The 20,566-nt window shown below is 38.2% G+C and overlaps 5 protein-coding genes across 11 annotated transcripts; 1 reads left to right on the forward strand and 4 right to left on the reverse strand.

Moving 5' to 3' along the window:
- Window positions 1-1,320: 1,320 nt before the first annotated feature.
- On the forward strand, window positions 1,321-3,064 carry LOC111796086 (probable E3 ubiquitin-protein ligase XERICO). 3 transcript variants are annotated; one of them, XM_023678774.1, is made up of 3 exons: window positions 1,321-1,796; window positions 1,929-2,032; window positions 2,313-3,064. In XM_023678774.1, the coding sequence occupies exon 3, from the start codon at window positions 2,433-2,435 to the stop codon at window positions 2,886-2,888; it is 456 nt and encodes a 151-aa protein (XP_023534542.1). In that variant the 5' UTR covers window positions 1,321-1,796; window positions 1,929-2,032; window positions 2,313-2,432; the 3' UTR covers window positions 2,889-3,064. The 3 variants fall into 3 exon arrangements, 2 of the variants coding, with proteins under 2 accessions (XP_023534542.1, XP_023534541.1); XM_023678773.1 differs by lacking the exon at window positions 1,929-2,032 and having other exon boundaries at window positions 1,334-1,796; XR_002815287.1 differs by lacking the exons at window positions 1,321-1,796; window positions 2,313-3,064 and adding an exon at window positions 2,165-2,306 and having other exon boundaries at window positions 1,803-2,032.
- Window positions 3,065-3,180: 116 nt separating this feature from the next.
- Window positions 3,181-5,606, reverse strand: LOC111796083. 2 transcript variants are annotated; one of them, XM_023678770.1, is made up of 2 exons: window positions 5,415-5,606; window positions 3,181-5,182 (listed from the first exon to the last, which is right to left on the reverse strand). In XM_023678770.1, the coding sequence occupies exon 2, from the start codon at window positions 5,129-5,131 to the stop codon at window positions 3,398-3,400; it is 1,734 nt and encodes a 577-aa protein (XP_023534538.1). In that variant the 5' UTR covers window positions 5,132-5,182; window positions 5,415-5,606; the 3' UTR covers window positions 3,181-3,397. The 2 variants fall into 2 exon arrangements, with proteins under 2 accessions (XP_023534538.1, XP_023534539.1); XM_023678771.1 differs by having other exon boundaries at window positions 3,181-5,175; window positions 5,415-5,570.
- Window positions 5,607-6,178: 572 nt separating this feature from the next.
- On the reverse strand, window positions 6,179-9,183 carry LOC111796084. The gene is made up of 6 exons (XM_023678772.1): window positions 8,830-9,183; window positions 8,593-8,738; window positions 8,350-8,518; window positions 7,395-7,493; window positions 6,725-6,807; window positions 6,179-6,645 (listed from the first exon to the last, which is right to left on the reverse strand). The coding sequence occupies exons 1-6, from the start codon at window positions 9,052-9,054 to the stop codon at window positions 6,516-6,518; spliced, it is 852 nt and encodes a 283-aa protein (XP_023534540.1). The 5' UTR covers window positions 9,055-9,183; the 3' UTR covers window positions 6,179-6,515.
- Window positions 9,184-9,485: 302 nt separating this feature from the next.
- On the reverse strand, window positions 9,486-11,957 carry LOC111796087. 2 transcript variants are annotated; one of them, XM_023678775.1, is made up of 3 exons: window positions 11,798-11,957; window positions 10,093-10,281; window positions 9,486-9,865 (listed from the first exon to the last, which is right to left on the reverse strand). In XM_023678775.1, the coding sequence occupies exons 1-3, from the start codon at window positions 11,801-11,803 to the stop codon at window positions 9,827-9,829; spliced, it is 234 nt and encodes a 77-aa protein (XP_023534543.1). In that variant the 5' UTR covers window positions 11,804-11,957; the 3' UTR covers window positions 9,486-9,826. The 2 variants fall into 2 exon arrangements, with proteins under 2 accessions (XP_023534543.1, XP_023534545.1); XM_023678777.1 differs by lacking the exon at window positions 11,798-11,957 and having other exon boundaries at window positions 10,093-10,287.
- A 768-nt stretch (window positions 11,958-12,725) lies between these two features.
- LOC111795693 (protein ACTIVITY OF BC1 COMPLEX KINASE 7, chloroplastic-like) lies at window positions 12,726-19,764 on the reverse strand. Of its 3 annotated transcripts, none has more exons than XM_023678251.1 (19): window positions 19,626-19,764; window positions 19,498-19,536; window positions 18,406-18,995; window positions 18,139-18,282; window positions 17,870-17,995; window positions 17,702-17,789; window positions 17,439-17,532; window positions 16,355-16,448; window positions 16,194-16,248; window positions 16,003-16,094; window positions 15,720-15,890; window positions 14,878-14,934; window positions 14,712-14,795; window positions 14,529-14,613; window positions 14,341-14,402; window positions 13,572-13,646; window positions 13,385-13,489; window positions 13,148-13,289; window positions 12,726-13,066 (listed from the first exon to the last, which is right to left on the reverse strand). In XM_023678251.1, exons 3-19 carry the CDS (start codon window positions 18,979-18,981, stop codon window positions 12,993-12,995), a joined length of 2,124 nt encoding a protein of 707 aa, XP_023534019.1. In that variant the 5' UTR covers window positions 18,982-18,995; window positions 19,498-19,536; window positions 19,626-19,764; the 3' UTR covers window positions 12,726-12,992. The 3 variants fall into 3 exon arrangements, with proteins under 3 accessions (XP_023534019.1, XP_023534018.1, XP_023534017.1); XM_023678250.1 differs by having other exon boundaries at window positions 19,498-19,539; XM_023678249.1 differs by having other exon boundaries at window positions 19,498-19,626.
- Between the last annotated feature and the right edge of the window lie 802 nt (window positions 19,765-20,566).

The raw sequence follows: 20,566 nt of genomic DNA on the forward strand, positions 1-20,566 counted from the left end.
TAACAGTAATAAGAATGAATACTTCATTTACAGCATCAACAAATTTATACGGAAGTAAATACGAAGATATTTATGGTGGGTCTTTAACTTTCTTGCTAAAACTCTAACCGAGGTCGAATATCTCTCATATTGTTTTCTTTATTACAACTCGAACAAAATACCAAAACTTGTGGAGATCCCTGGAAAAGAAATAACACAGATAATATAATTTAATATCTAATATATTAAAAAAGATATATTTTAATTATTTTATATATAAAAAATATAATATATTTTAAAAATAATTAAATAAATTATAATTAAGCAATAAATAAAGAAAAATCTAAATCATCACATCCACCAATCACATGATGATATTTATAGCTCATGATATTCTGTAGAGTATTTATTTCGTATCAGAATATGGCATCCAATTTCCTATTTAATTAATTATAATAATTTAAAATTAACTTTAAAATTATTTGACTAATGAATTCTTCATTAATGATTGCTTCATCTTTAAATTAACTAATATATTAAATTAATTAAAATGTAAATTATTTATCAAACATAATTTAAATTTTCTATTAAATATTAATAATAAATAAATAAATTCCCAATCACAAAATTCCACTCCCTCAAACTACATACAAAAGCATAGAAAATCCATTATTCATGAGAGGAGCTAAATCATTTTAAAAAATATATAATATTAATTTAATTTCAATTTGATGGGTATATTTCTAAAAATAATATTCGGATTATATTTTGAATTACCACTCAAAAATTAAAAAAAAAAAATGAAATTCTAAATATGAGGTTTTCACCAATTGCAATTCATCATCATCTTGTTCACTTCCAAGTTATTTACTAACTATTAAATAAACGTTGACCTAAGTCTCTGTGCGAACCACTGTACATGAACGGTTATGGTTATTATTAGAGACATAACTTCATTCTTTGACTTCTTTGCTCGGTCAAGCTTCTTTGTTCTGTATGAACGGTTATGGTTATTATTAGAGACATAACTTCATTCTTTGACTTCTTTGCTCGGTCAAGCTTCTTTGTTCTGTATTGTAGTCTCGGTCCAAAGCTTAAGACTTCGACTTTGTTCCAACTGGCCTAATGTATGCGCCCCCTTTAATGTCAGTACTATATTTAAAGAACACCCTTTACCTTCTTTTTTATAAAAAATTCAAAAATTTTGTTACTATCAATATATGGACAAACCCGTACATCGACACCTCATAGATTTTCTAAAAACGTTGTAATGTTACTTTCCGTTTTCAAATTTCTGTTTTAGAATTATGAAGGAAAAGCATCCAACCTACAAAAATTGACATTAAAAGTAAAGGAGGAGTTGGGTAGCAAACTTATAATTGGGCATATCAGAATTACAGGTAAAGAGATAACATCACAGATTGCAGAGCTACTAATGCTTCTCTCGCGGCAGTGTCTGTGACTTGTAAAGTTGGAAACTTTGATTGACCAACGCCTGGACTTCTTGTCTCCATACAAACCCAGAAAGGATTGGAAAAATTGAGCTTCATCTCATGATATAAAGTAACCATGGTTTTGGGGGTTTTTCGCTATGAAATCTAACCATGGTTACAGAACTTGGGTTAGTCTCCTTCACAACCGGAGATGTGGGTTTGGGTTTGTCCACAACTCGGCTGCTGCTGCGTATAAAACCACCCAGATGAGCCCTTTGTCATTAACAACCCTTACAAAAACAGATATGAACCTCGTCTCATCGATTCTTTCTTGATCTCTTACCTCTTTCTGTTCATAATCTCTGGTGTGCCTCAGAGTTTTTGGTATGTTCTCTTCTTGCTTTGCGCACTATTTGGCTTGAATTCTTGATTCGGATTCGGATTGTGATCTTCCTTTCGTTTTCTGTTCTGGGTTCTTGGGATTTTTGGATTTTCTTTCTGAATTTGTAAGGATAGGTTCTGGGTGGTTTTGAATTTGATCTGAGAAGCGTCGGGGTTTTCATTTGGTGTTCTTCTGATGGGTTTTGATCACTTTCTCGAACGTTTTGGATCGTTTCTGGGTAAATCTATTGCTCCAAATCTTGATGCTGAAAAATGGAAACTAAAACGTATTCTATACTGTATGTATGTGTGCGCTGATTAATGGGTTTCTCTCTGTTTCATTACTTCTGATATCAAACTGGCTGTGGAAGATGGTTTTGCTGCTTTTGTTCTATGTTCTTGGCTCTTGTATATGAACAGATCTCCACACAAGGATGTTTCCATTTCCATTGCAAAATTTTCTGTTCTTTGTTTACTGCATGGATTTCTGATCCTTCTTCGACCTTTGTGCATTTTCAGATGAGATATAAACAGAAGGATCAAACTGAAGAACACTTTGAACTCAATATTTGATTCATTCGGACCGATCCCAGTTCTTCATCTTTCAAAGAATTTTTTGTATCTAAGATTTTGATCGAAATGGGTCTCTCCAGCCTTCCTGCCCCTTCTGAAGGAGTACTAGGAGTGATCCTTGTGAATACGGCAATATCGATTTCCATCTTCAAAGGCATAGTTCGGTCGATCCTCCATGTCGTTGGCATCCATCTTTCGGCACCATCATCATCAGATTCCATGGAGAATTCTCCTGAATCCATAGACTTCTGTCTTAATCCAAATGGAGGCTACATTGAAGAGTTTCGTAGTCGGATCCCAGCGATTCTGTTCGACAAAGTTCGTAGCTGCAAATGGCTAGAACACGACTGCTCCGTCTGCCTTACCCAATTTGAACCTGAATCAGAGATTAACCATTTATCTTGTGGCCATGTTTTCCACAGAGTGTGCTTGGAGAAGTGGCTGGACTACTGGAACGTTACTTGCCCACTGTGTCGAACTCCATTAATGCCCGAAGAAGAGACAGCCTCCTGCTTCTGGTGAGCATTATGAACATTATGAACACATTATGGTTAAGGAATATCATTCCATGTACAGCAGCATAGTGTATAGATAATCTTAAAAGTGCATCCGCAGGCCATAGAATTTGTACCTTGAAGCGTGATGAGTGTGTGACCCTCTGTTATTTCATTGTAAATATGAAGCTTTCTGTTTGTCTTCTTTGTTGTGTCTATACAGTCTTGAGACTGCCTTTTACATCGCTAAAAACCTGAATAATCTCTGCTTCCTGCGCACGTTTTTACTTTTCGAACGAGAATCGAACATTTATAAGAAACATTAAATTTTATAAGCAATCTTAAATATCATCAGAATTCTGAAAGACGTATAATACATGGTACTCAGCAAATACAGAAGCTCAACAACTTGAAAATTAGGAAGATCCAAGTGAAGGATAGTTACCATTGCAAGAACAAAACTCATTATTAAGCTAAAACATTTCTTAATCTATCAATTGATTCTCAAAGCAACAGAAACAACTAACAGATTTCGGACTAATTAGATGCAACACTGCAGGTGTTGATTCCATCCTTGCAATCGTTTGTGAGGTCGTTGAATGTTTCTAGCTGCTTTTTGCCTCTTAAGAACACCTCTGTGTCTACTGATACTCTCATATATCCATCAAATTCAACTGGTGTCCCATTGTTAAGATTCATTGTTTCTGTGTACCATTCGCTGTCTTTGCCCCAAAGATCCTTGTACTCGTCGAGGAAATGGGTAGAGAATTTGTCTTTCAAGGGGTCGAAGTAATCCGTGTTTGGCTCATTGGTAGCAATGTAAAGGTTCCTTCCAGTTTCAAGCTTCTCTTGCAACGTCGAAAGAAGCGTATCAGGTGAAGTATCAACGTCAAGATTTGGCCAGAGCTCCTTGTTCTTTGCTTTCTCGCCTCTCACTATGTGGACTGAGTCATAATCCCAGTTCAATCTTGATGCAATTGAAGATACTATATCCATCAGACGTCTTGATTTCCAAATCAAATGCCATGGTCGCTTAACTACGGATTCCGTTTCTCCTTCACAGACGCGATACCAATAATTATCTGGTTCTGCAGATCCGAACTTTCTGAATATCAAGGCATCCTTTACGTCGGCAAGCTTCATAGGTGTGATGCGAAAGTCCTCAACAAGATAAAGGCCTAAACGATCTTTCTTTTGCCATTTCTCCCAATCAGACCAAAACTGACCCTGGTCCAAGATGGATGCGGACTCTTTCAGATGCTCAAAATCAAAATAAAACCTGAAATCCTTTCCTTCCTCATCTTGCTTCGATGAAGTATAGATCGAAGACAGACAAATTTTCAAATCCATAACTAATGTGCGGTTCAAATACTGAGCTTCACCTAAAGCACATAAGAAACTCCACAAGTAATGGTTCATGCTCTTGCATTTATCTCCGCTCATCTCGTAAACCAAGTACTTCCCCTGACTAAATGAGCCTTCAGACTCGACCACCGGTAGTGAATCATTCACAACTTCCCCAACAACAGGCAAAGACACTGCATGCTCTAGCTGCTCCATTTTCTTCTCAAAATTATTTTTCGGATTCTTTTTCTTCTTCCTTGCATTAACACCACTGTGGTAGTCACCTATGCTAACGATACTAAGAGTACAATTAGCAGATCTAGTAATCACAAACCTCCTATAATCTTTATAAAAAGAAGCAATCTTCCCTTCCTTGGGTCGAAATCGCCATGCCATATCACAGGTGCTGTCGTTAGAACCACGAACCGGTTTCCCAAACCGATAAAAGTGAATGTCCTTGAATCGTTCTATGGTGGTCTCCATCATCATATGGAAAACCTCGGGGTCGCGACAATCGATGGGGTCATCCACATTGCTATTGCACTCAGGTGAAGCTCCTTCAGTAGCAGAACCCAAAGCAGAGTTTTCAGCATCAATGATTTTGACAATATCAGTTTCATTAAGAAATGTTGCAAATGCAGTTTGATTGGCAGCCATGAAATCCTCCCCAGTCTTCATCACAGTGCTATCAGTTTTAAAAGTGGCATTGGAGTTAGACGTGAGAAAGGTAGTGATCTTGGTCGATGGGTGAAAAAGTGGGTCCTCAGGCTCGTAAGTGGCCGCGATTATAGTAAAAATCAAAACCCCAACCACAAACAGAGTGAAACAAAGATTTCCAATAAGAGCAAGCGCATTCTGACCCAGATTCTCTGGTCTAAAACTTCCACTTCTGTAAAGAGAAGACCGACCCAACATCTTTCCAAGCATCAACTTCCCCAAATCTACAACTATCAAACAACTCGGAAAAAACCCTGAAACCTAGAACGCCAAAAAGTCATTTACAGAACAATCGACAACAAAAGTGAGGGAAATCTCATAGATCTCAACAAAAATGTGGAAGAACAAAAGGAAAATACAAAATGAGGCTCCCTGAGTTCAATAATCCAACAAAACCCACAACCAAATCCGCACAAATCAAAGAAAACAAAGCTTCAATTCCACAAGTACATTGATCTGGAAGAAGCGAATTAGAAAGTTCTCCAACTCGTACCTGACTCAAGGAAGAAGATGACTCGAGCAATCGAACACCATGGACTTGAAGTGAGCGTGAGATGCGAGCTGAGAGTGAACAGAGGAAATGCTAGATTTCGCTGAGCCCCAAAATAGTCAAAGTGACGACCGAGTAGTCGGCGAGAGAAATGGAATATATAATAAATAAATAATAATTAAACTGAAAAAGGGGAATTTTGATAATGTTACGGTAACCACAGGGTGAACTGCACATGACTCACACGATGCTTCCACGTGTCTATATGAATGGCGTGGACGAAACATCCTCGATTTTACTTCGTTGATTTCATCTGAGCTGGAGCGGTTTATTCGATAGTTTCGGCCACCGACAGTGGCAATATCGTAATTAAAGGAAACACTTCTTATGCCTTCCATTTATATTAACTGGTTGAGTGAAGACTCATTCTTAAGTTACAAGTTTGAAGAATGAGATACTAATTGTATTAAAATTGCCTGACACTAGTTGGTGGAGCTGACATTGGATTGTTACAAATGGTATAAGAAAGAAGAGCCAGACACCGACACTGGAGCTGACAAGATCTATTGCTAATAAATTTGAACTGTTACAAATGGTATCAGAAGAGTCTGACATTAGATGTGGGACTAACAATATCGGTTAGCGGTAGGCTAACACTGTAATAAATGATGAAAAGTCGGATACAGGAAGATGGGGTTGTAACAAATGGTATCAGAGCCAGAATGGTGTGCCAGCAGCGAGGATGCTAGGCTATCCTACACTGGTTGTAGAGGAGAACGGAACATTCTTTATAATGATGTAAAAATCTCTCCCTAACAGATAGTTTTAAGCTGTGCCATCTACCGTAAGCTTAACAGGCCAAGGATTGCACCTTCAATACATTTGGTTCTTCCATAAGAACAAGCTCAATATGACATTACCCTTTTTTTTATTAAAGAAACATATTAACATAAGAACACGACAAACATCATTTGACTGTCACTTTATCCTAATCTACTATGTTTGAGATACAAAACTTCTCCTGTACCTTAAAAGCCTGTTTTTTTCCACCATTGCAGCTAAGCTTCCTTGTTCTGGTTCACTTTAGGAACATGACTACTTTGGTTAAGATGCAGCTGCGTTGTGTGGAATGGTAGTCGTCGTCGTAGTAGGCAACGGTCGCAGGATGAGATACAAGGCAGGACCTAAAAATGGCACGACCGAAAACGGAACGAGCCAAGATCCTTTGTCGTACCTGGAATGAGTTCATTGCAATGTTATCAACAAAGCTAAATGGAATTGAGTAAGGATTCACATGAGAATGTAGTCCGAACCATTTTCGAGCAGTCATGTCATTGTAAACCCAAAATGGAGCAAATGAAGATAGTAGCATGAAGTCGATGCTCATGGCATGGATCTGCATCATTAACGTTTCGAGATCGGGGTAAGACAATGACATTTTCAATGAAACACTGAAACTATTTGCATCAATAATGTTTCAAGACCAAGGTTAGACTATGTTTCAATGAAACAGTGAAACTATTTGCATCAATAACGTTTCGAAACGGAGTAAGACTATGTTATCTGCATCAATAACGTCTCGAGACCGGGATAAGACTATGTTTCAAATGAAACACGGAAACTATCTGCATCAATAACGTTTCGAGACCGGGGTAAGACTATGTTATCTGCATCAATAACGTCTCGAGACCGGGGTAAGACTAAGTTTCAATGAAACACTGAAATTATCTGCATCAATAACGTTTTAAGACCATCTTTCCTTTTCATTACAAAGAAAGTGATCCGCTTGAATAACTAATAAGGCGTAAAAGGTAAAACTACAGTTTGATTCAGCAAGAAACTGTTCGACAACTAGTCTACAAATGAAGAATTTTAACGACATATTCGATACGTTGCATCGGATAACGATGAACCACCATAGACATGAAGACACGGGCGCAAAATAACTACGATAGTACGTGAAAGTCGAATTGGTAGACTTACAAATCTGCTCTCTCTGAAGTACTGGTAGAATTCCTTCCACGCACTCTCACCAGCTAATCCAGCATAAAATAGTATACCGAGTCCTGCAGCAAATGTTATCTGATTCCAACATGGTTAGCTTTCATTTTGAATCAAATTGTAGGGCCAAAAAAGATAGAAACAGCTGAAGCAGTGATGTAGTGGTGCTTCTGAGCCATTATGCAACCTTCAAACTAGTTCTTGCTGTAAATATGTCTAAAGTTTTAAACCTAGCAAATCCTCACAATTCTCTCGGATTATAGGACAACGACGTTCTACGATGCATTGTGTTGTGTGATTCTCTGTATCTACTCTAACAGCCGAAGCCCACCACTAATCGATATTGTACTCTTTGAACTTTCCCTCAAATGGTATCAAAGCTAGACACCGGACAGTGTACCAACGAGACCGAAGGGGGTGGACACTGGGCTCCAAAGGGGTGGATTATGAGATCCCACATTGATGATAGAGAGGAACAAGTGCCAACAAAGACGCTGAACCCCGAAGGGGGTGAATTGTAAGATCTCACATCGATCGTAGAGAGGAGCGAGTGCCAACGAGGACACTGGGCCCCAAAGGGGGTAGATTGTGAAATCCCACATCAATGGTAGAGAGGAACGAGTGCCAACGAGGACGCTGGGTCTCGAAGGAGGTGGATTGTGAGATCCCACATCGAGTGGAGAGAGGAACGAGTGTTAGCGAAGATGCTGGACCGAAGGGGGTAGATTGTAGATCCCACATTAATTAGAGAGAGGAACGACTACCAACGTTGGGCCCTGAAACATTCTTTATAACGGTGTGGAAACCTCTCACTAACAGACACGTTTTAAAAACCTTGAGGAAACGTACAAAGAGGACAATATCAGCTAGCGCTCGAACAATTACGTATACTATAGTAACCAGATAAAGGGAGGGTAAGGGGAAGAATTTTCCATACCCCAGAAGTGAATTTGGACTCGAGGAAATTCAAAGGCCATCTCTTGAGTTCATCTTCTTCAACACGAGGTGGCGGTGGCTTCCGAAGTACAAAATATGGAAGAAGAGCATAGGCACCCAAGAAGAACGACAGTACTAGGAAAGGCCAGACAGGAACATTGCTATTTGAGCTGCAGATACAAGAATCATGTCACTAAACAATTTGAATTGAGCTGAAAAGGCAAGAAATCCAAATTCTATATACCTTCTGCCAGAAGGAAGCAGCAGCATGCCATAAACCAGTGGCCACAAGCCCATAATATACCAAAGAGACACAAGCACTTCATTCATTTTGAAGCCATCGTCACTTTTTAAGTTCAAAAGCTTCTTCAAGAGATACATGTCCATTGACTGCAGCAAAACACATAGAATCGCATTCGATGAACTAAAGGAAGAAAAACAGAGAAGAAGAAGAAGAAGAAGAAGACAATCATGTTTTTACCGGAGTCCGATTCGGAGCGAGATTGAAGACATAAAACATTAGACCAGCCCAGAAAGAAAACAGCAGAATCGAGGTCGTCCAGTCTCTTCTCTCCCCACCATATCCGCCGCCATCGCCGTCGCCGCTACCGCCGCGCTCGTTTTCTATCGGGCTCGCTTTTTCCCCAACTGGGTCTCCTGCAGTTTGATTTCCCGATGCTCTCCGCCATTTTTGAAGCAAACCCATTTTGCTGGAGCTTGAATCTCGACGAATGTTGGAAGTGGGGCATGAAGGGTATGATTTGAGGAAGTAATCTAGGTTGTGGGAAGCTAATTTAGGGAATACCCATAAAGGAATACATTTATATCTACATTAATACGAGACGGAATAATATCATGCTATTGCCGAGAGATAAATTCTAAAAAAATGAATCGAGACTTGATTAAGGAGAGATTGTTCGAAGGCTTCATATGTTTCCATGAATTTATAAGTAATATATCTCTGTGTTTCCGTCACTAATTCGTGGCCGACTTGATTATGGAATTACAAGTGTCGAACAACACTGATTCATTGCAGCCTGAGTGCGAGTTTCTGTATTTACATGTGTCAATTCTTTGGCTCCCCTGGTTTGTAAGTTTGTGGATGAAGAGTTTTTCAAGAAAACATGAACCTTTAGATTACACAAGAACAGAAACATTTGAAATCATTCAGGAAAGAAACTGTTCACAAACAACATCATTTCACAACTAGAGAACAGGGGGCGGGATGATGATGATAAGCAACAATCTCCGACAATTGTCATTTATGCAGCAGAAGAACAACATAAACAAGACAATGATGTTTTAAGCATATCCTCATTCCCAAACCCCAAATTATTGACAAGGTTCTAACAAATGGAGTCCAGCATTTTCCATCACAGGCTCTAAATACAGCTTCAATCATGCAGACAAGGTCACGTCTTGAGAATTTGCAGATTATACATTTTCTGCTGAACCCCTCTATCAAGCGCCCGTAAGGCTTATGATTCTGCAGCTTGCAAGCAGCAAAACCATTTTTTCTGCAAATCCCAACTCGCAATCATGAGAAAATGACTGTGTTCTTACTTCAAAAACAGATGGAATTGGTTTAAACATGGTTATATTTACGACGGTTGCTCTATCAGTAATCTTGTAACGGTCCAAGTCAACCGCTAGCAGCTGTCCTCTTTAGATTTTCCCTTCTGGGAGCCGGTTGCTTCTAAAACAAATCAAAGAAATTGAAAAGATTTGGGTGCAAAGAACTTACAGGCTGAGACTTTCCAAGAACAGCGCCATGCTTATATGAAGGGTCATCCTTTGCAGGAGAGTCAGGTAAGCCACCAGTCTTTTTCTCGTTCCTGGCTTTATTGAAGATGACTGTGAATCCCTCGGCAGATGCGGGATCATTGACATCCCATTCGCCGAACTTTGGTAAGGGACTGCTACTGCCTTTTTCCTGCATAATCAATAAGCTTATGAATGGCAGACATTTCAAGGCAATATTTGCATATTAGTGTGCAAGTATATGCTTAGCTATATCCTTATCCATTTATGAGCTAAGTCACAATCCAATAAATCCTCACAGCTAACCAACCTCGCGTTATGAAGAGCCAACTCGACGGTGAGATATGCTCAAACTATATTGAGGATTATTGAGAGGAGTAGCCCGACATTGGTTAATGAAGAGGAAGATCAACGGTTTATAAGTAAGGAATTGGTATGAGGCCTTTTGTGGAAACCAAAAGTAAAGCCAGGAGGGCTTATGTTCAAAGTGGACAATATCGTACCATTGTGGAGGTTTGTGGTTTCTAACATGGTATCGGAGTCGTGCCCTTAACTTAACCATGCCAATAGAATCCTCAAGTGTCGAACAAAGAAGTTGTGAGCCTCGAAGGTGTAATCAAAGGTGACTCAAGTGTTGAACAAAGGTGTACTATGTTTGAGGGCTTTAGAGAAGGAGTCAGCCTCGATTAAGGGGAGGCTCTATAGTGTACTTTGTTCGAGGGGAGGATTGTTGAGGATTATTGAGAGGAATAACTCCACGTTGGCTAATTAAGAGAAAGATCGTGGGTTTATAAGTAAGGAACTCTATCTCCATTGGTACCGGGCCTTTTAAGGAAAACAAAAGTAAAGCCATAAGAGCTCATGCTCAAAAATGACAATATCATACCATTGTGGAGGTTCGTGGTTCCTAACAAACTAATCAACGATTATAGAATAAAATCTTAGAAAACATCTCTTAAAACTCATGCAGAGACCGGTAAAAACAGAAGAACATGAAAGAATTCATGAAGGGAGTTCACATCGTCTAAAGAACTCAGATTCAACCTTCATAGAAAGCTCACATTAGAAACAACATCCATCCCCAACCTAAATACAGCGCACTCCAAGAATCATACATGAGATATTCACCAAGTTCGTCAAAAGCTCAGCTTAACACAGCATCACAAGATATGAATTGGGCTCTTTTGTTTGTTTGAATGAACCTCTCAAAGTTCAAACATGCCTAAGAAGAAAAAAACTCCAATTGTTCCTTTAGCATACTTACAAGCGTTTAAAAGAACTGATTGAGTGAAAACCCCACATTCCCAAGTGAAAAAACCCCACCAATCCCTCAGCAAAATTACTAACAAAACCATGCAGAAAGGGCTAAACGCAAGTAAACACTCGTTCAACCACAATGAAAGTGAGCACAAGGGCAAGAACAGGCAACAAACACAGTTCCAAATACAGAAACAAAACAATCAGAGAGAAAGCAAAAGGCAGAGGCCATAAAACCCTCCAGTTTTAGAACACCCCTTTGACAGGAACAAGAAGATCCAAAGGAAAAAAGACATGGAAAGCACGGTAACAATCAAATCAAGCCAAAAAAAACTCAAACCCAGAAACGATCAAGTCCTAAAATCAAAATCTTAGTCAAGTTGAAAGAAATAAACGATGAAATAAATGAAGGGTGTGCGTGGATTTCTTACCGCCATGACTGAGCTCTGAGAAGAAGAAGAAGATGCTGAAGGATAAAGCCGCCTTGAGAAAGGGGTCGATGATTGATTCAGAGAAGAGGAGAGAGAAGAGGAGAGAGAGAGAGAGAGGGGAAGAAGAAGGGCTAAGACTGGGACCAACAAGGAATTGGCTAATGGGATGATATAGAAGTGGAGAGTGGGACCCGGCGCGTAAGCAACTTCGAAGGCCGTTTAATGGTGTGTTACTTCCAGCTGTGTAATGCCCAAGCGCCAACCCCCAGACGTTGAAACAGACGAACTTTTTTTTTTCTTTTTATTTATTTATAAACAATTAATTAATTAGTTCAACCTTTTCCCTCCAATCGAATATTTATTTTCTATTCTTCCCTTAATCACATTTCTAATTTTCAATTCAATATTTGATTTTAAATATTTGATTCAATTATCTTTTTTGGATAATTGTGTTTGGTTTGTTGGTGTAATTATCATTATTTTATAAAATGACAAAAAATGAGTGACGTACACACCATTAAACGAGCAACCGCAGTAGATATAATAGAGATATCGTACAACGACTATAGTATTTATAATATCTAAAGTTTACTTCATATAGTCGAACTTAATACGAGACAATTTTTTTAAAGTTTTGGATCTGTATGGAATAAAAATAAAGAAATCAAATAGAGTAGCCTATAAATAAATAAAAAAAACAGAGAGATTAATTGTGAACTCTACTATTGTTGCTCGGGCACACCAACCCAACCAATCCAAAAGTTCGTGTACATCTCTAATACTTATTTTCTCTTTCTTTTTTTTTTTCCTTTCAAATTTCATCGTTCTTAAAATAAACATGTGAATTATAAAAAATTCAATGACTTATTAAACACCCGAGACCTCCGTCCATGATTCGAACGAGTAATTCCCACGAAAGAAACAGAGAAAAATGGAGAATGAAACTGCGTTGGATCAAATAGAATAAACAATATGATACATTTAAAATGGAAGACAGTGTTCTAAATTCTAACCCAAGTTTATATCAGCAGATTCTCCTCCAAACCTATAACCAGTTCTTGTTTCCTTCCTGTATGCAGTTTTCACTTCCAAACTGCCTGGGACTTGCCCACGTTGAAGGGATTGTATATCTATATGAATATATGTGTGTATATATATATATATATAAGAAAGTTGATGTTTGGAGAGTCAAAAATCAGATCATTTCCTCAAATTTGTCAAGCTTTTTAACCCGTTGCATACTCCGAAGAACAAGCGCCAAGAACACTCCTGTATTTCGCCAAACAATTGACACTAAAATTTGAACTTCTAATTCAAACTTACGTAACAAGAAAAAGAGCTCGAGCTCACCTGCCCCGACGAATGATCCACCGGCAATGGCTTGGTTGCCTTGAGAGCTTACGGTGATTCCGAGGTTCAAAAGCGTACCGCCCATCACGCTGTACATCGTTGCCATTTGAAGTATTGTTGCTTTCCTTGCTGCTCTTTCGGACTATGATTTCCATCAGAATATAGTGAAGTTTTGATCTTTGCTGAAGTCATAGTAATTAGATCATGTAAGAGTTTAAGAAGTAATTGAATATGTACCTCCAGCACTCGGACTCGAAGCTTTAAGTCCCCCGACTCGAGCTGTTGTACGAATTCCTCTATTCTTTGGACTCTGGATGGCATGGAAATGGTGGATGTTCTGGCCTGAAAATGAATTGCTATATTTTGTGAGAACTTTCGCTATATGAAGAGAGAATGGAAGAAAAACGCAAAGAAACTATTGTACTTCATTGGCTTGCTTTCTTATCTCCTCCACAAGTTGTGTTCTGCTTTGCTCCTTCTGTTTCAAGTCTAAAAGCTCCTGCACATAGTTTTCATAGAAACCACTTGAAGAACCTTTATGGATATCCAAAAGAACTATGAATAGATCCTTTAAAAAAAGTGTGAGGAACCACGGACTCTCCACAATGGTATGATATTGTCCAGCATAAGCTCTTATGGCTTTGCTTTTGATTGCTCGAAAATGTCTCATACCAATGGAGATGTATTCCTTACTTATAAACACATGATCAACCCCTTAATTAGTCGATGTGGGACTCCTCTCCCAACAATCTTCAACAATCCTCCCCTCGAACAAAGTACACCATAGAGCCTCCTCCCCTGAGGCCTATAGAGCCCTTGAACAACCTCCCCTTAACTGAGGCTCGACTCCTTCTCTGGAGCCCTCGAACAAAGTACACTCTTTGTTCGACATTTGAATCACTTTTGACTATACCTTCAGGGCTCACAACTTATTTGTTCGACATTTGAGGATTCTATTGACATGACTAAGTTAAGGGCATGACTTTGATACCACGTTAGGAATCATGGACCCTCCATAATAGTATGATATTGTCTACTTTGAGCATAAGCTCTCATGGCTTTGCTTTTGGTTTTCACAAAAGACTTCATACCAATGGAGATGTATTCCTTACTTATAAACCCATGATCAACCCCTTAATTAGTCGACGAGGACTCCTCTCCCAACAATTCTCAACAAAAACAACCTAACAAACCTGTGCATATGGTGCAGCAATCTTCACGAAGGAAAAATCTGGGTCGAGTGTGTAGCCTATACCTGATACGACATTCGATTCCGTAGTCAAGAGCAGAAACGTAATCTAGTTGAAGTTGGTCAGCTTCTATACTTTAAAACAAAGAAAATGATGGCTCAATTACAAAAGCACAAGAGAGTGAGATCAACCTTCCAGGGTAGAAAATGCCCTCAATACAAAGGTAAAGGTGGAGGGGAATCGAAAAGGTTGATCCTGAGCTATTGCAAATAAATCCTGCCAGACAACCACGCTTGAGTTTATAAAAGATGATATTGATATCAAATTTGACAAAACCGAGCCTTCAACATTTGCTGAATTGAATATGTGCACACCTCTCCAATTGCAGCCAGAGTCTGCTGCTGGTCTGGTGTTTGGCTCAAGAGTGTGTCCAAGAAAAACTGAATGGATCTCCTCACCTAAATAAAAAAAATTCGATAAATGATAAGGCCAAAAACATAAATAGTTTGTAGATTTATATTCAATTTGCACACTATATACCGCAGACAGATCTCCTGTTGGCTGAAGTGCTTCAAGATCTATGAGCCTTTGCATAACCTGCACGGTTGCATCCATTGTCCGTAAAAGTAATTACCATAACAACAGATGCATCAACAGTTTTGCACCACCCCCATGAATCACATGATATAAATATGTTTTGCATTCGTTTTACTATAATCTATAGCAAATTCAAAAAAACCATCATGAGCCTCAAAATCTGTATTACTCTTTTTCGAGATGGAAAGGGAACGAAACATTCCTTATAAGGGTGCGAAAAATCTCTCCCTAGTAGACGCGTAATGGGGAAGATCATAAGGGAAAACCCAAAGAGAACAATATCTACTAATGGTGAGCTTAGGCTGTTACAAATGGTATCAGAGCCAGACACCGGGTGGTGTGCCAGCAAGGACGCTAGGCCTCAGGGGGTGGATTGTGAGATCCCACATCAGTTGGAGAGGGGAACGGAACATTCCTTATAAGGTGTGGAAAACCTCTCCCTAGTAGACGCATAATGGGGAAGCCCATAAGAGAAAGCTCAAAGACCTTAAGGAGCCCGAAAGTGAAAGCCCAAAAAGGACAATATCTACTAACGTGAGCTTGGCCTGTTACAGCATAAGGAGTGGGGAGGGGAAGCAGTTGGTTCGATTATCATATTTGATTTGTTTGAAATAAGGGTTCCATGATCAGGATCCTAGGAGCAAGAATTTCTGGTAATATTGATAGGAAAGCATAAAAGTCGGATCATTTCTCCATACGACCTATCACGGACGCAGAGTAACGTATCAGTCTTACATTGAAGTCATTTGATACTTACGAAATGAAAAGAATGTGCAGTAAAAAACCTTTTTTGCATCTTTCTCATAAACGGCATAAAAAAGGTCGAGCAGCCGCTCTCTAGTGAAGGATTTGATTTCCCCCATCATGCCAAAATCATAATATATGATTGCTTCATCAACATCAATAGCAAGATTTCCCGGATGAGGATCCGCATGAAAGAAACCAGTCTTCAGTATCTGAAAGATTAAGTATGCTTTGACTAAATCATAATAGCTTGGCTTTCATCATATTCACTGCCAGAAATAGCTAATAATATGGATCAGTTTATATCAGACTGACAGACCAGACCTGAATTAAGTATGCTTCAATGGCATGTGATGAAATTTGAGCGCGACTAAAGCCACGTGAGTCTAGAACATTCAGCTGATTTATCTTAACCCCTACAAATAGGATAGCAATGTTATTCTTAAGTAACACTGAAACACGCCAAAATATGATTGTGTTGTGTTATTTCAGAAACGCATTGCTCGGGGTCAAACCTGGTACATACTCCAAAGTCAATACCTTCAAAGCAGTGTAGTCCCAAAAGACAAGCTACAAGAAGAAAGAGGAAGTTTATTTAGTTAACACTTGTACAGCACATTTTAGTTCTGTACGTAAGATAAGTATCGATGAATGACTTATGTATGAAGAAACGTACGGGTACTCGAACCCACTTTATATTACGAAAATCCCTGCGGAATCTATCAGCATTTTTGCCTTCATTTATGTAGTCAATTTCTTGATACAAAATACTGCAACCATGAATCAGAAAGTGAGTAAAAAATTAATCAAAACATCATAATTAGCATCGTTTAATGAAGAAAAATGAGCTATAGATTATGCACACAAAAAACTCATGATGAACCAACATGGGGACATCTCCCTTAGAAGGGTGCAAATTAAGGAAACGTGAATAAAGTCATGAAATCCAGCTAAAATGAATAATACACTACAGCACATGAAATATCATCTTAGATGACTGAAAAAACAAGTGCATATTCCTCAATCAGAAACTTTTAGTGCTCTTAATAAGCTACCGCATGAAGAATCATGTGTTGAGGATGGTTGGGAGGGAGTCCCACATTGGCTAATTAAGGGGAAGATCATGAGTTTATAAGTAAGGAATACATCTCCATTGGTATGAGACCTTTTGGGGAAACCAAAAACAAAACCATGAGAGTTTACGTTCAAAGTGGAGAATATCATACCATTGTAGAGGGTCGTGATTTCTAACATGGTATCAAGGTCATGCCCTTAACTTAGCTATGTCAATAAAATCCTCAAATGTCGAACAAAGGAGTTGTGAGCCTCAAATGTATAGTCAAAAGTGACTCAAGTGTTGAACAAAGGGTGTACTTTGTTCGAGTGCTCCAAAGAAAGGAGTCGAGCCTCGATTTAGGAGAGGTTGTTCAAGGGCTACATAGGCCTCAAGGGAGGCTCTATGGTGTACTTTGTTCGTGGGGAGGATTGTTGGGAGGGAGTTCCACGTTGGCTAATTTAGAGAATGATCATGGGTTTATAAGTAAAGAATACATCTCCATTGATATGAGGCCTTTTGGGGAAACAAAAAACAAAACCATGAGAGCTTATGCTCAAAGTGGACAATATCATACCATTGTGGAGGGTCGTGATTCCTAACCTCATGGTTTCAATGTATTTATATAGATGTCTCCAGCACACAATAACACCATTTCATTTTATTACAATGAAAGATAGCCACTAAAGATAAGCTTACTACTTACGTAGCACATTCTTCGTATATACCAATCCAATCTCTTGTAGAGCCACCAAAGGTTTCACTTCTTTGAAAATATTCTGCAATTAGCTTCAAATTCTCTGTTGATGACATACAAACAATAGTAAAACTCAAAATGTAACCTCAATAGCACATGTCTCAAACTCAACGTCCAAATTACATAATCGTGTCCGACCAATCAGCTGAAGAAACTAGATTTGAACTAAATGCAGGTAACTCGATAAAACTCGATAAAAGTTGAATTCTTACTCAGGTCAATGTCAAAAAGCTTCTTGAGACCAGGTCTTTGAACTTTGATGACCACCCTCTCTCCATTATGCAGTATTGCACGATGGACCTAAAGACAATATTACTCGAATTAATGCTGAAGAAACTAGACTTGAACTAAATGCAGGTGAGTATCACTTTTTAATGCACCTGGCCAAGGCTTGCTGCAGCAATAGGACGGTCCTCGAATTCTTTGAACAAAGTATCGATCGGGGCACCCAGTTCACTCTCAATGAATCCTCTTGCTTTTTCTGGAGAGAATGCAGGGACTTTATCCTGATTACACAATATCAGAAACACAAATCTTCTGATTGTTATTCAGCAGTGATATCACACCATTCTGTAATTTCGATATCTGAATATCCTTGTGACACGAAGGCTATAGCCATTTGGAAATTCAATTAAAATAGTACTGATACCTGTAACTTAGCTAGCTCGTCCACATACTCACGAGGAAATAGATCCGACCTTGTTGAGGAGAGCTGTCCAAGCTTGATAAAAGTAGGACCAAGCTGCAGCACACGCTCCCGCAGCCAAGACGCGGTCTTTTGCCTTCTTTTTTTCTGGATGGGGAGAGTGATGGTAGAATTAAAGGAGCATACTATATTCCAGTCTAGAAAGTCATAAAACGAACATGAAATGAGGTAATTTAAGAGATAACTAACAACCACATGAAAGTATTCAACCTGCTTGTCTTCTGAGAAGCCTTCTGCATACGTCCATTTTGCATTTTCCAAGAAAACACGAACTCGTAAGGAAACGATGAAACTCCAAACATCGATACCCCTTTGCACAGAGTTATAATTTTCATTAGCCCAACTGAAACCTTCATCTGAGGGCAAAATTTTAAGGTCCTCAAGTGGTGGAAGCTTTTGGGAGTCTATAACATTCGTTCTCTTAATCAACGGAGGAGACGGGCTGCGCTTAATTATACTTGCCCCATTGATAGCCTGCCTTTTGCCATTTATTTTCTCCACTTTATTGGCAGATACAGCCTTTGTTTTCACTACTTCATTTATAGGTGCCATCTTAACGGCTCTTCCATTGGTGCTTAACCTTGGAGGCGATGTATTATGCTGCAATTCATTACCAATCCTTAAATGTCGAGAACGTGGAGGATTCCAAGTCGACTTCTCGATCTTGTTGAATGTATTAAGTGAAATTGATCTTGAAAAACACAGATCATAAGCTTGTCTCCCTTTTCCTTCATTTAACTTTGCTTCACAGAAATAACAGCTGTGGGAAGCCAGTGTTGCCGCCATCAAAGAATTGTGACCTGAAAAGATTAAACGAATATAATGGTAAATAGCCATCTCTAGCTTGTGAAATGGCTAAACAAGAACACAAAACGCATAAGAAGGAGCTAATATGTTCCTTGAGATTACAGAGTTTGTGGCAGCTCAAAGCATTCGAGCAAAATAATGGTCAGGAATCAACGAAACTGAAACTCTATCAAATAAATAGCGCGTGAATCTTGGTTTGCTAAATCTGTTCAACGTGAATCGATCAAAAAGAGGCTAAAAAAAGTAAAGAAATCCTCGAACTGGTTCGTTTGATCAATCTTTTCAATAATTTCACTGATTTCATCAAGTGAACTCATCACGCACAGAAAATTCCCAGAAAATACGAACAATCCAAATCAAAGTGGCATGAAAATACACAAAAAAAATCAACTGAAATGAACAGCAGAGTATCTGAACTCGAATTGAGCAATCTTAAGTGGAACGACTGTCATAAATGCAAAAAGAAAACAAGAAAGATGTGACAGAAACGCTTACTGGGTGCGCCTGTTTTTCCGAATTCTCAGCGTCCAAGCTCTACTGAAACCAGGAGAGAGGTCCAAAAATCAAATGGATTAACGATCAAAACAGAAATGAAATAGTATCTCCAGAGTCTGAACAATAACCTCTCAGATTCTTGGTGCGTATTAGAGTCAGACAGCGGTGGCCATCTTGTCCGTTTCTACTGGTGGCCACTGTGGTCGTTGAGCGGCTTGAGCCACTGTTTGATGAACACGGAATGCGTGGCCACCTATGAACCTGTGATTTCCAACGAGCCAGCTTGTGGTGGGAAACGAGGCCCCTTGCCCTCAACAAAATTATTTATTTATTTAATTCGAAATATAAAAGGAAATTGTGATTAGATTTTACAAAGGTGGGTATAATATTTTATGTCATCCTACTAAATTTTTTATCTTAAATTATATAATATATTAATACTAACTCAATTTAAGCGTAATTTAACTTATTTCCACCATCATAATAAAAAATATTATTAATTTTTTAAAATATCAATTATACTTATTAAGAAAATTAAAAATTTTGATGTATTTTTTTAGACCTGATACAAAATTTAAGAATATTTTTATTAATTTAGCTAACATTCTCGTTGTCGCTTTGATATTATTTACCAAATTTTAAGATATATTCAGGTATTTTGATTTTGATGTTGATTTTTTATTTTATTTTTAAAATTCATAAATATTTTTTTAATTTAACATTGTAAAAGTATTTTTTTTTAATTTAAACAATTAAAAATCATTTTTGGTCCCTAATTTGTACGGCTTTAATTTTCTTTGAGTCTTTAAATTTGTAATAATTTAATTTTTATCTTCAATTTTAATAAAAAAATTTATTTATGAACATCAAAAAAAATTAATTAGCCACCGACATGTTATAAGTTACAAAGTCTAAAACATTAAATAATAAAATTTAATTTTTAATTTTGATGAAATATTTTACCATAAATATTAATTTGTTGGGAATTAAAAAATTAGATTTTATTTTTAACCTTTTTCAAAAAAAATATAAATAGCAATAAAGGCAATAGCTGAGTCATTTGATTTTA

This window comes from Cucurbita pepo, chromosome LG05 (genome assembly GCF_002806865.2).
Source record: "Cucurbita pepo subsp. pepo cultivar mu-cu-16 chromosome LG05, ASM280686v2, whole genome shotgun sequence".
Taxonomy (NCBI): Eukaryota; Viridiplantae; Streptophyta; class Magnoliopsida; order Cucurbitales; family Cucurbitaceae; genus Cucurbita; species Cucurbita pepo.

Bases quoted from the DNA above. Each gene is read 5' to 3' on its own strand.
- LOC111796086 (XM_023678774.1), top strand. From the start codon at position 2,433: ATGGGTCTCTCCAGCCTTCCTGCCCCTTCTGAAGGAGTACTAGGAGTG.
- LOC111796083 (XM_023678770.1), bottom strand. From the start codon at position 5,131: ATGCTTGGAAAGATGTTGGGTCGGTCTTCTCTTTACAGAAGTGGAAGT.
- LOC111796084 (XM_023678772.1), bottom strand. From the start codon at position 9,054: ATGGGTTTGCTTCAAAAATGGCGGAGAGCATCGGGAAATCAAACTGCA. The intron at 6,808-7,394 runs GTAAGTCTACCA...TTAATGATGCAG, and splicing joins ACTTCAGAGAGAGCAGATTT to ATCCATGCCATGAGCATCGA. The intron at 6,646-6,724 runs GTTCGGACTACA...AACTCATTCCAG, and splicing joins GACATGACTGCTCGAAAATG to GTACGACAAAGGATCTTGGC.
- LOC111796087 (XM_023678775.1), bottom strand. The intron at 9,866-10,092 runs GTAAGTTCTTTG...TGGGATTTGCAG, and splicing joins TTCTTGGAAAGTCTCAGCCT to AAAAAATGGTTTTGCTGCTT.
- LOC111795693 (XM_023678251.1), bottom strand. From the start codon at position 18,981: ATGGCGGCAACACTGGCTTCCCACAGCTGTTATTTCTGTGAAGCAAAG. The intron at 17,533-17,701 runs GTAAGAATTCAA...TGTCATCAACAG, and splicing joins GCTTTTTGACATTGACCTGA to AGAATTTGAAGCTAATTGCA. The intron at 16,249-16,354 runs GTACGTTTCTTC...TTCTTCTTGTAG, and splicing joins TAAAGTGGGTTCGAGTACCC to CTTGTCTTTTGGGACTACAC.